General features: G+C 37.9%; 1 protein-coding gene across 1 annotated transcript in view; it reads left to right on the top strand.

Annotated features, from left to right (window-relative positions):
* Window positions 1-13478, top strand: part of LOC149549177 (protein RETICULATA-RELATED 5, chloroplastic-like) — a 97826-nt gene that overhangs the window by 42629 nt on the left and 41719 nt on the right. The window contains exon 4 of the mRNA XM_089792589.1: window positions 815-1345. Coding sequence (XP_089648715.1) covers window positions 815-1345 — 531 coding nt within the window. The remainder of the gene's footprint in view (window positions 1-814; window positions 1346-13478) is intronic.

Genomic DNA, 13478 nt, shown 5'->3' with positions numbered 1-13478 from the left:
ATTTATTTATTTCATATACACCAGATGATTTCCTTTGAATAATTCTCTTCGTTTTTGGCCCCTTGTGTTCCTTCTGCCCTTTGAAATTCCCTGCAAAATTAAAAAAAAACACTTTTCACTAAACTATAAATTAAGGCCTCATAATGTTGTGTTTAGATGGCTATTTTTCTTTAAAAAAGAGTTACTGGGAGCAACTTAAAATGTAAGCATTATTTCCCTAACTTTATACCCTGAGCTCATCGAAAATAAATAAATGGATCCCCAGTCAATTTAATTAGAAAAATCAGCATGACACATTTCTAGAGAGCTTTGATTTTTATTCACCATACTTTTCAACAATTTTAAATGAGAACTAATAAAGTTTTTTGGGATATTGTCCACTGCCTGTCTTGAACTGGGTCCTGCAAGCTTAGTCTTAATCAGCCTCTTGTATGTTGTGGAGTAGAAATTTAGATCTGAAGAAACTAGAATGAGTCACTTACCTTTGAAATATCCTCAACCAGGAACTGACTTTAATGAGCTGCTGGGATATTGCACACTAATTTCTTGAACTACAAATTATAACCTGTAAAGGCTTACTTTAATGGATCACTTACAAGGCTTCCAGTGAGACCAGAGCACTGGAGGCCTCCACTCATATGTATTAATTGCTGATTTCAGAGGCAAATATGTCTCCTTTGTCTCATTCAATATGAGATTATGTTTGTTTTTAGTCTTCTCAACATGTAATACTTTACATATGTATTTAACTATCTTATGCAAAAGATGGTTGCATATGAGTGTTTTAGTTATCTGACACAACCCTGTCTTGCAGATATTGCGAACAGTGGAATCCAAAGGTATCCAAGGTCTCACAATGGTAGAACGTAGGACGTATGTGCCCCCACTCGGTGCAGGATTCATTGCAAATTCTTCTTTAATTTCTCGGAGACTTCAACTTAATAGCATATTTCCACAGGCATCTTTTTCATTTGGTCCAGGCTCTTATCTATTTGCTCAGGCTCGAATGGTTGAGGATTACACTATGTCCCAGATAGTAACACAGGCAATGATGGATGGAGGTTCAGTTGGACTTTTGGTTGTAATAACAGGCGCATCTCATGTTTTGCTTGGGACCAGAGGTGGTGGGTTGCCAGCAAGGATTTCAAAAAAAATACCCAAAAAGACTCAAGTTGTTGTGTTACTGAATCCTGAAAGACAGCATATACGGAAGGAAGGAGAGGTTCCAATTGCTGATTTTCTGTGGTATAAGGCTGCAAAACTTTGCACTAGAAATTGTTTTGATCGTGTTGAAATTGCTCGAATCATGGATGCAGCTGGCAGAAGACGAGATGCTTTACCTCAGGTCAGTCAATGCAAAGTATTGTGCTTTTTGCAAAGACATTGTAATATATTTATTGTATAATCACCAATAAAACTAGGCAGTTTGTGATGCTTATGCATTGGATTTTTTAAATTATGAAGAAACAATAATATTTATTTCACTAAGTGTATAGTTGTCTAATTTTAACCATGTTGAGTATGCTTTTAAATCTGAAGACATTTATTTAGCCTTATCTTTGTCCTAAATCAGCCACTCACTAGTTGACATGAATTCTTAGTTTAGTTGATTTTGATGAGTCTTGAGATTTCAGAACTGGTTACAGCAGAAGATTCTCTCTGCAATTTGTGTAGGTGTAAGTAAAGTGATGAAAGATATGATTCTCTAGAACTTTCCAGGTCTGTTGATGATATCCAGAGAGTGTTGAGTACTTAGTAGGTGTGATTAGTATACAAATACCTATCCTAGATTTAACCTATTGCCAGAAGTCTGGACAAGGGAGTACATGCGGCGGGAATTATGGAAACACGTGGAAAATGATGATTACTCATCTTCACCAAATATGTGCTGTAACTTTATTTTGACTGCATACTCCAATCTATGCTTCATTAAGAAATGAGATAAATTGAATGTTGCACTGCCATGAATGGAAGAAGACAGTGTAATGCTTTAAATTAAATTTGATCTGTCAGTTATTGTCTGGTACCGAAGTAGGGCAAGGTAAGAATAGCATGGATGGAAGGGATGGTCTGTGTTGTTCTGGCAAGTGCTTTGACTATGTCAAAATAGGGTGGTGGGCTGAATGAATATGTATGAGTGTTAAAGGCCACTTCCACTGAAAGTTCAAAAGTGCAGTTGTTTATTCTATAACTTTGGTGTTATTCTCTTTTTGGCAGTTTTTGCTATTTTCTCTGCAGTCCTGGTGTTTTCCTTTTGTATTCATCATTGTGTTACTTGTTTTGTTTTTCATATCATTTCTTGTATGTTTCCTGAAAAAATCCATATTGATTCAGATTTAGCCTTATCTGCAGGTTGGTGTAGAGCACATGGTTTGCGACTGGCATGCCCATCCTGGTAATTTAGTTCCAGTTTGCATAACAAGTCATAGCATACCACTCAAACAAAAGAAATTTGTAAACACACTTAACTGTAATCAGCCGAACACAATAAACTGCTAGGGTAGTACAATAGTTAGTAATTTTTAAAGCTTGACAATTACCTTGGCTCTCAAATAATTTTTAACTGCAATTACCATCATTGGCTTGCCTGGGAAACTTTTTTATATCAGAATACTGATAATCTCAAAGCTAAAGCGTACTTGTCTTGCTGCTCTGGCTTACACATATGTAGGCAGGGTTCTTATATTTCTCTTGGACAGAACACATTTAATGGAGAGAATCCCTAATTTTTGTTCTAATTGTGGATTGTGTTCCTACAAAGAATCCCTTTTCCCTGTCAACAGAAAGGTCATTTGAAGACAGAAGCACATTGTTCTTGTTCACATGGTGAATTAAAAAGAAAATATATTTTTGCTTGGTGAGACCTCAAGGGGAAAATTTAATACAATTTATCATGTAGCCATACAGTGCTTCCATTTTTAGTAAATTAGATCTGGTACGGTATAGAATCAATTTTTCAAGACCTGTGTCTGGAATGAGATTATGAAGCACGAAAACAAAAAATACATCAAAGATGTTAGGAAAACCAGAATAAAAACTGATGTTGTGCTGGCCATAATCAATGCCCATAATGCGGTCAAGAACTGGAGAAAGAGATCTGATGTTGTGCTGCCCATAATCAATGCCCACAATGGGGTCAAGAACTGGAGAAAGAGATCAAACAATTTTTAAGATTGGTGGAGCAAAGAGCGTGGAGAAGACATCTACAAGAGGTAGTCAAATGAATTCCGTAAGTGCAAATATAAAGGGGAAGCCCGATTCGAAGCAAAAGCTGGATTTGGAGCACAAGTTAAAACTGTAGTTGGGAGAGAAGACACCAGGCATGCTATGGATAACCATGCAAAGGAAGAGTGCATGGAAATAGTTCTGTCTGCCATTATTGGACACAATGTGTGTTGACCTTGCAAACCAAGTTTGGTGTAGAGAATCTAAACAACCTCCTCTATATGAGGAAAGTCTTTGTTGGGAGATGTGATTTCAAGGATTCTTTCATAGATGAAGAGAGGAATGCATCTGAGAGCAACCTTCAAGGCATCAAAGAGTAGTTACTAAAACAAGAGGAAACTAAGCCAAGAACTCCAAAGCGAAGGGTTTGAGTGAAGGAAGGAGAGCCTAGAGGTGAAACAAGTATTCAGAATGCTAAAGTTGCTGGAAGACTAGATGATTCCCACATGTTTGAGCGTGCAGAAGGAGTATTTTAATGTCCAAATCAGAACATCCTAGGAGCAAGTTCTAGCACTGAATCTACCATGGTGATTTTGTTACAAGCTAGGGTTGTCATTGCACCAAAAGATCAACCTGTCAATGCCGGATACAACAACTAGAATTATAGAACACAAGAGGCGGTTAAGCCATGCCATGAATCCTGAAGGGGAAGTTGGCAGTTAGTCCAACAATCCCCCCCTCCCAATGTTACCCGAGGTGATTTGAACTTGTGACCAAGCTTTGATACCCTTTGTTAGAAGCTAGGATTGTCGTTGTACCAAAAGATCGACCTGTCAATGCTTGATACAACCACTAATACTTATAGAACACAGGAGGTGGTTAAGCCATGTTGCTAAACCCAAAGGGGAACATTGCTGATTAGTCCAACAAATTCTACCATCAAGCTCTAGTTTAGAGAGGCAAAAGACCTTTAAGTTCATAGGAGATGGATCAAATGCTCTAGTAAGACATTGTAAGGCTCGTAAAACCACTTTGGTAGCAAATAGTCATAACAGAGCATATTCGATTGCGAGATGCGTGGCCATTAATTGGTGCATGGAGATTGGACCAGCCTCTTGAAATGCATTGGAGAAATCACGATAGCTTTGTGAAGAGTAACTCAAATTGCTTCACGATGACAATGAAAATGTAGTAAAAATTTACAACACCAAGCAAAGTAAGCACAAAAGTTTAAGAGCTTATAATCAGAAGCTCGAAGAATTACTTGTAAGATTAGAAAAATAAATAAATAGCAATTGATATAAACAAAAGATGGTCCTTTGAAGGCCTTATTCCTTCATTAAGGAAAAATATGAAAGTTGTACCTTCATCCAATGGAAGGGTGTATAATAAAGCACTGGATATAAAAGATAAGGTAAGATAAGCTTATGGATGAAAAGAAAAATGGATAGAGATGATGACTTGAAGGGAAGATGTGACATTGAGTTTTGAATAATACAAGGACTTTGGAGAGACATGCTTCTAATGATGAAGGAATTGAAGGTATACCTCATAAAAAATGGAACCACGGTATGCCTCAATTGGTACTATTGAGTATAAAGAGCTAATCAGCCAAAAAGTTGAAGTATGATGTAAATTTCAGCCCTCACTTTGTTCATTATATTATATTTTCACATCAATTGATCATAAGTTTGTTTCTTTCACATAATGGTAAAGCTTATCACCATTCAATTTTCTTTTTGTGCATTAGTGTTAGATGTACATAGGGGAATAAGCTGACTTTGAATGTTAAATTCTTTGCTCTAGTCTAAAAAGTCAAACAAAAAAGTTACATGCTAAATTAAAAATAACCAATCATATTCATCAAGTTTTACATGTTGTTTGGTATAATTCAATGGAGAAGTTTATGTTAATGTTATCTTACAACCTTTACAGATATCTTTGATAAGCCGTGATGATGTTGGTAATTTTAGGTATTAAACTGGGAAGGGAAAATAAAATTAACAATTTGAATTTACAAATGGTGAGTGATTAGCATAACCTAATACACTTTGATGCCATGTTAGAAACTGGGGAAGTCTCAAACCTGTCATGTTAAATGTTTGGCACAAATTCTGTTTGGCTTGCTCAATCAAATGTGCAGTACTACTAGTAATTAGCAAATCAATATAGATGTCACAAATTAGAATCTCATCACTGACATGCTTGACATATAAATTAGAATCAGGACTGCGCTGAAAGTCTGGATCAAACAAATACTTTAGATCTTGACATAGTATGTATGGGGTGCCTGCTTGAGGTCGTAGGGAGCTTTTACCAATTTGTAGACCTGATGCTCTTTACCTGCAACCTGAAAACTTGAGGTTGTGTCATGTTAACATTTTCTTGCAAATCACCATTGAGAAAAGCACTATTGACATCCATTTGATGGATGCGCCAACCAAATCGAGCTGAAATGGCGAGGACAAGACGAATGGTACCCATTTTGGTAAAAGGAGAAAATGTCTCATAGTCAATGCCCTCCCTTTGTGAAAAGCTCTTAGCAACTAATTGTGCCGTGTACTTATCAAGTGTATTGTCAACCTTATACTTCCTTGGTAGAAGATCGAACTACACCCAAGTATTGTTTTTCATGAGACTTTGATGTTCAGTTACCATTGCTTGTTCCCTCTTTGGTATACGCTTAGCCTTTCAAATTTTTTTGGGGCTTAAAAATATTGTGAATATTGGCCATAAGAGAAGAATTGATTGTGGTATGCTACTTGCTCTTATTTTGGGAAGATCTACCCTTAACTAACTCATCATCATGAAGATCGCCAATGGTGTTGGCCCATCACTTAGGACGAAGAGTAGAAGAAACAACATCTATTGTAGTAGGAACAATAGGACATGGAATTACTGGATTACTAGAGTTTGAAAATCCTGTGGAGGAGCTGGTGGCACAATGTCAACTGTATCCCTCCCATCAGGAGAACTGAGTGGAAGATGGACATCCATTGCTGGACCCTATGGAGGCTAATCCCCAAGGCTAGAAACTGAAGGAGACTGAAATGCACCTTGGTCTTCATCAAACACCGCATATTGACTGAATATGAGATGATCAATGTCAACAGCAATTGGCCGATAAGCCTTATGTGTATGATTTTATATTGTGAACATCAATCAGTAAGTCTCGGTATCCAGTTTGGTGTGCTTGGCATTTGGAATCCAAACATATGCTTTAGAGCCAAAAACCTTCAGATGATTGATTTTGGGTTTTTGTCTAGAACATGCCTCTTTCTTCTTAACAACTTGTGTGGGAGATTGATTCAGAAGATAAACAATTGTAAAGACCGCCTTTGCCCGAAACTTCTTCTGAACATTGCGATGCTCCAACATCGGTTAAGCCATCTTAGTGAGTGTAGAATTCCTATGCTCAACAACACCATTTTGTTGGGGGGTGTAAGGTGTAGTTAGTTGATGCTTAATCCTATGTGATGAATAGAAGTCAGAGAACTCAAATGAACAAAATTCTCCACCATTGTCAGACCTAAGAGTGAGAATCTAACAATTAGACTCTTTTTTCACTAAGGCCTTGAACTTTTGAAATACACTAAACACCTCTGATTCATGCTGAAGAAAATACACCCACATTATTCTGCTATAATCATCAAGCAAGAGAAAATATGTGCAATCTGTGATTGGTGGAGTATTCATGGCCCCACAAAAACATCTACATGGATCAAACATCTACCTACAACCTGCAAGTGTTCACATGCCCTCCAAGCATCACCATCTAAAAAGGGAGTTCAATGTTGCTTCCCATCTTGACATGCTACGCAAACTGTATGATTTTGTGTCTGAATTGCAGATAAGCCAACAACTAGACTATCTCTTGCCAAGTAAGAGAGATAGTGGAAATTGAGATGCCCATATTGTTGATGCCAAAGATTGCTGATGGAAGAACTTTTGTCTATCATGGATTGCTCTGGAGAATCACTTGTATCAATGAGGCGATCTAGACCATGATCCTAAAGGTCAACTTCAATTGTGGTATGAGACTCCTTGTCAACAATAGTACACTTGTGTTCATTGAAAACATCCAACCGAGGAGAATTAAGCATAATTTGACTAATTGACAATAGATTTAGCTTCATGCCCGGAACAAAGCACACATTGAAAAATGTCAAATCTCTCCCACAAAGGGAAATCAATACATTTCCTTCACCAAAAATTGTATGCTCCTCTCCTCCAAAAACAACTTAAATTAAAGAAAGATGTGAACTCTATGAACCAATCCTGACGATGTGTGAAATGCCAAGAGGTACTAGAGTTCATGTACTAGGCTGAGGATGTGTCATGATCTGATGGGCATGTGGCCATGAACTCATAGGAGGTAGGCTCCTTTTGATCAGAATGTGTAGTAGCTTGGGCCTTTTGTTGAGACCCTTTTTGTGAAGATTGTGTGATTGCCAATCATGTCCTACAATCTATCTTCATGTGACCATACTAGTGATGGTAATTACATTGAACACTCTTCTTAGATGAAGCCAAAGGTTTACCTAGCCCTTTCTGCTGGGTAGATTGAGGTTTACCTTTATGCTGATCAGAGGCTTTTTTTTGTGAAGGCCAGCTGTTCAGAAGAGGTGGAACTGGCTTGAGTTCTAAACTGTTACTTCCATTTATCTTGCTGCAAAAGCTTGTTGCAAAGATCAGAAATTGTCAGGAAAACACTAGAAGAAGTGATATTGAGTGTCTGTGAAGTGCTTTTAGGATCAAGCCATGCTTTTCAGCGTGATCATTGCCATATCTTTTCCTCCATATTGTAGCCAATAGCCTCTAACTGGTCACTTAGATCCTTGATTTTCAGAAGATGTACCTGGAGAGTTGTCTTCTCATCCATCATGATAGAAAAAACAAATTCTTGAAAGAGAAAGCAAAACTTTTATCAGATGTCTCATAAGGATCCTTCAAGATTTCCCTGATTTCTTTAGCTATTTTACTAGAAGGCACCTGAGGGAGTTGATCATCTGTAACTGAAATTTTTCTTTCTTGAGCAGCACGATAGCTCCCCAATTACGATCATCCCATTTATCCTTATCTATCTGAACTTGAGTAGGACATGCTTCCAAACCAAAAACAATCTTATCAAACAACGATTGTAGAATGAATATCAATGCACAATATACAGAACAATATAGCATGAATTCAATTGTACCAACATGACATTCATTATTAATACCAGAATACCACAATGGCAAGGAAATGCTATTACTTTATTGATTACCAAACACACCAGTACATCATCCATATTCAAAAGATCTTATATAATGGTTGGCTGGTTGGGAAAACCAACGGATGCATCCCCTCGCTTCCTAACTACCCAATCCCAACAAAGCTTAACTAGTTCTAAATATATATTACATACTACATTTATCGCGCCCAGAAAAGAAGTCCTCTTCCAGATGACTACCCAACAAAAGAAAATCAGACTTCAAGAAGTAGGTTGTGAAGACATCCTTAGACTCGGGGCTCGTTCACTGAGACATAAAGATCCTGTTCAGCAGCCTTCTACTTGGCACAGACTCCTTGGAGTACACACACGCATCCATCTTCTTCTCTTTTGCTGCTGCTAATTTCTCTTCTAGGTCAGCTTTTTCCATCTTCCATTTTTCTTCCAGAACAACTTTTTCTTCTTTCCATTTCCTTTCCATTTGGCTTTTCAATTCCTTTCCCTACTGAAGTTCCAAGTATGTCTTTCTAAAAGCTACCTCCATTTCTACAAGTGTGTGCATGAGAGGTGGTTGCTCAAGTGTTGAGGGTACTGTGTGTTGGACCTTCCACATATGTTTGCTGCCTGTTCATGTACGACCCCACTTTGCATAAGTAAACTCCAATCTGTATAGCAGTCGGTCCTCATAATTGCCATTAGTGACTTTGCTGCTCTGATGGTGGCATCTTCCCCTGAGCCCGTCTAATGATCTCCTTAGTAGCCTGTTCCATTCCCTGTAACTCTTTGAGGAAATTTTCAGCGTTTTCCTCAAATGAGAGTGTTGCTAGTGTTGCTTCTAATGGTACCAAGTGCTCCTCCTGAGTTTCCATTCGGTCTTTTGTCTCCATCTCCAAGGGAGTTGGTGAAGGGGGAGACATCATTTCAAAATTTCCCAACAATTTATCTGCTTCCACCAACAATGTGTCCTCATCTTGTGCTACTTGCATCCCTCTACTTGTTCCCTCCATGGGCTTCCCCCCTTGTACTTCCTTCTTGCTTGTAGCTTGAACCCATCCATCTACATCGTACTTCCTTCTTGCCTGTACGTACTCCCCTTGCAGTGTCCATAATACCCTCTGTACCAATATTTTTCGTACCATCCTCTATACCAACATTCTTCGTACCAACATCCTCCGTACCCACATCCTCAGTACCAACATCCTTCGTACCAAGATCCTTCGCACCAACATCCTCCGTGCTAACATCCATTGCACCAAATTCTCCGTACTAACATCCTTCGTACCAACATCCTCTGTACTAACATCCTTCGTACCAACATCCTCGGTACTAACATCCTTTGTACCATCATTCCTCCATACTGACTTCTCCAATATGACCAACCGTATACCTTTATTCCTTGATTCCTCCGTATTGACTTCTCCAGTATGACCAACTTTATACAGCTGCCCTATCATCTATATGCGTATGTGGATTGGGCTTTGTCATGTCTTCCCTCTATCGTATGAGAATTTTGCCTCTGATACATTTGCCTTCCTATTGTTGGTTGCATGATAGTCCTTCGTACTCTAGCTTGCCTCTATACTCCAATCCCACGTACAAGGAATGTCCTTCGTACTTCCCTTGTGTACTCCTAATCTTCGTGCTCGTACTCCAAAGTTGTATACTCCTAATCTTCGTACTCGTACTCCAAAGTTATGTACGGTGTTTCTTGGTACGTGATTTTCTTTTGCCCGTACCATTGTTTTATTTCTCCATCTTCTATATTTAGGGTTGTATTCTGATTTTATTATTTTCCCTTTAGTTCTTCCTTTTATCTTTCCCTCCTTTACCTTCTTTATTATTTCCTTTGATTGGCTTTTTTCTTTTATGTCTATGAAATAAATAGTAGAAAAGTCCTCCCTTATCGATTCCTCGAGCTTAGCCTCCTCATGCTCTATTCTTTTATCCTTATAGAATGTATGTGCTGGGGTATCATCAACTGAGGTCGTGCCTTCTAAGTGATCCTTGCAACACCTTGGATAACCTTTGTCAGGTTCCATCTCTTGAATCTGCAACATATTGCACTTTGGTTGTAACACTTAAGAATCCCCCATTTGCCAGCAAAACAAGTCGTTAAGGAACTCGTTTCATCTTCTAAACATTCTCCCAGCTGTAGAATGCCTTCTTTGTCTAGTTCAATTCCATTACCATCCTCTCCCTCGGCTTCTGAATTAAAGGCAAGTTCTTGACTTACTAATTGGTTCATTAGGTCAATTGTGTACTTTCTACCATCCAATTCAATGGAAAGGGTATTTTTCTTCCAATTGTGATTAGCTTTTGTTGAGGTTAGCCATCCTCTCCCCAATAATGCATCGTAGCCCTTCTTCTCCAGGCCAATCACCAAAAGGTCCAAGGAGAACTGTTGTGTTCCAATTACAACCTTTTGTCCCATCAGAGTTCCTATCGACTTGATTCCATGCAGGTCTGCACCCACCAGTTGGAATGTGGGTGGCTAGAGTGTAGGTTTCCCTACTGCTTTCCAAGCCTCCTCAGGTAGGACGTTTACACCCAGACCTCCGTCGACGATAGTATTTGATAGTTTACATCCCTTTATCTCCATTTCTACCATTGCAAGTGTCCTCCCCATTCCTATGATGAATAGGGTGTTAATCTCTTTTTCTGCTTGTGCTTCCTCTTTCTTCTTCTCCTTTGAGGGTACTCCTTTGATACTTGCTCCTTGTGTTATTGCTACCCGCAACTAAGGTAGTGTTTCTAATAGATCCACAATTTTCATGGGAACAATGGTCTCCAGTACTTGTTTTATGATGTTTGGTATAGGTCGAGTGGGTGGAAATTTAACTGTACTTTCTTTCCCTTACTTGCAATGTTACCTCGAATGTCCTGTCTGGCTTCTTCAAATCTTTCTTTCTCCGTAGCTACATTCGGATATGTAAGTTTCTTGGCTTGCCTTCTCGTGAATGGCCAATACTTTGCTTTGTGGTTTTGGAATGTCCAACATGCTCACCCCTTTTTGTCTAGGGCAATTGCCATCCTCATGATTATGCGGTCCGCACCATTTACACAACATTCCTCCGTTATGTCCTCCACCATTTTGGTAGTCCTGAGCAAAATGCTCCCATTTGCTGCATCGCCTACTTTGAATCATAGGTCTTCCTTTGGAATCGTACTCGATTGCTCTCCTGGGTGTGTTATTATTGCTGTTGTTATTGCTTCCCCACTGATTGTTTCTATACCATTGTATTAGTCAAAATCTCTTTATCAAGGTTGACCTAACAGTCATTTTGTAAATCCTTTAATCAAGATGACATTCTAATGGAATGTTCTAAAGTTCTCTAACACGACCACTCCTAATAGGGTGATTATATCCTTTAACAGGGTCACATTTAACAGTGTGTTGTATAACCTATAACAGGGTTGGCTCTTAATCGAGTTGACTTCAGAAGAGTGAAAAATTGGTAGCATGTTACTTGGTGGTTTTTCCCAAATTGGGTTTCCATGTTAAATCTTGGTGTCAAAGTGTTATTTTCATTGTGTAGATTGTTACATCCCAAATTTTGACCTAATTCAAAATATAGCCGTTGAGGTTCACGTGAAGCCAGTTGACAGTTTAATTTGTTATAATATTGCGAAATGATAAGAAGGTTAGTCGTTGTAATTTCATGTAAAGATAATATGCTAGATGATTATTTATCACGAATTCAGGAATCTGAAAAGGTGGTTAGCCGTTATGAGTATTTATAACTTGTTATGATAACATGATTTAATTATGGAGAATTTCCTTACATGGAAACACGTCGAAGGGGTGGAAGTATTGTCAGAAAAGAATTGGGCAGGAGCATTGCCATCACTGGGCAAATGGGTTGAGGACCTAGCGACTTGAAACAGGATACATCTATGGGACTCGCATGAGCTATTAAGGAAACAATATAATTAAAACATAAAATAAATTAAAATAAAATATAATGCATACGTTTAGAGATTGTTTATTAAATTTTATCTTATCATTATAATAAACACTTAAATACGAACACATAAGTATAAAAATGAAATGGCACCAATAAATTATAATAATATAATCTAATGATGTCACCTCACCAATATACTTATGTGAACGTATTATAATAATAAAATAAAGTTTATAACTCTTCAACTCCTTATTTCTTTTCCTCTTTATTTCTTTTCTTTCAAATTGAATTAATATTTGAATTTGAATGGTCATCTTGGAATTCAAATAGTTTATAATCTTAAACAAGCGGTTGCCAAAGAGCCACTTTTCTTTATATATGTAAGAATCGAGAATTGGGAGAAAAAGGTATTCATTTTCTTTAAGCACCCGACTACCATTTTATTTTAAAACCGACTTCCTCTTAATAGTCTCAGCAATAATCTTTAACCGGCAGGAGCCAAGAAGATCACAGATTGTTAATAAAAAGTCATGAGAGGAGTTAGGGAAAGATAATCCACAAACCGGCTACGATTTTACTTACCCTTTCTGCCACTTTCAGCACCCATCTGCACTTCCATATGCAAGCAGCATTTCTGCTATTTGGTACTTAGCCATTAAGGAATAGATACTCTGCATTTGATTACATCTGCAGCATCCAAAGGAGAATAGATTTTCCAACTCGAATTGCAAGTCTTCAGACATAATAAGAATATATATATATTTCAGGTCATGGATTTTCCTTCCAAAGTTTTTAAATGCATTCATATTTTATAATTCCTTTTCTAAGTGTATGTCCGACTGCAGTCGGCTACATATTGCTAGGATTGAGAGTAATACAGTATATGCATTCGTGTTCATAAATTCTTCCTTTTCTGATTGGAATGTTCGATTGTAGTCGGCTATGCATTGATAGACAAAGATTAATTTACAAAACCATGCTGTTGGTCTCTTGCATTATATAGAGTTCATTAAGGATCTTCGTAGGATATCCTTGCAAATAAACAACATTTAGAAGCCATAGAATGGTGAAGAGGTGGAGTTAACCTGCAAGAACCAATAATGAAATCAGATTTGGATATCTAAATAATGAATAATTAATAGCTCATGCATGATCCCGTTTATTGTAATTTCCTGCTGTCAAGTCGAGAGATGTGT

This window comes from Cupressus sempervirens, chromosome 7 (assembly GCF_028749045.1).
Source record: "Cupressus sempervirens isolate cs-2001-9-10 chromosome 7, ASM2874904v1, whole genome shotgun sequence".
NCBI lineage: Eukaryota > Viridiplantae > Streptophyta > Pinopsida > Cupressales > Cupressaceae > Cupressus > Cupressus sempervirens.
This window is presented reverse-complemented; position numbering and strand designations above follow the sequence as displayed.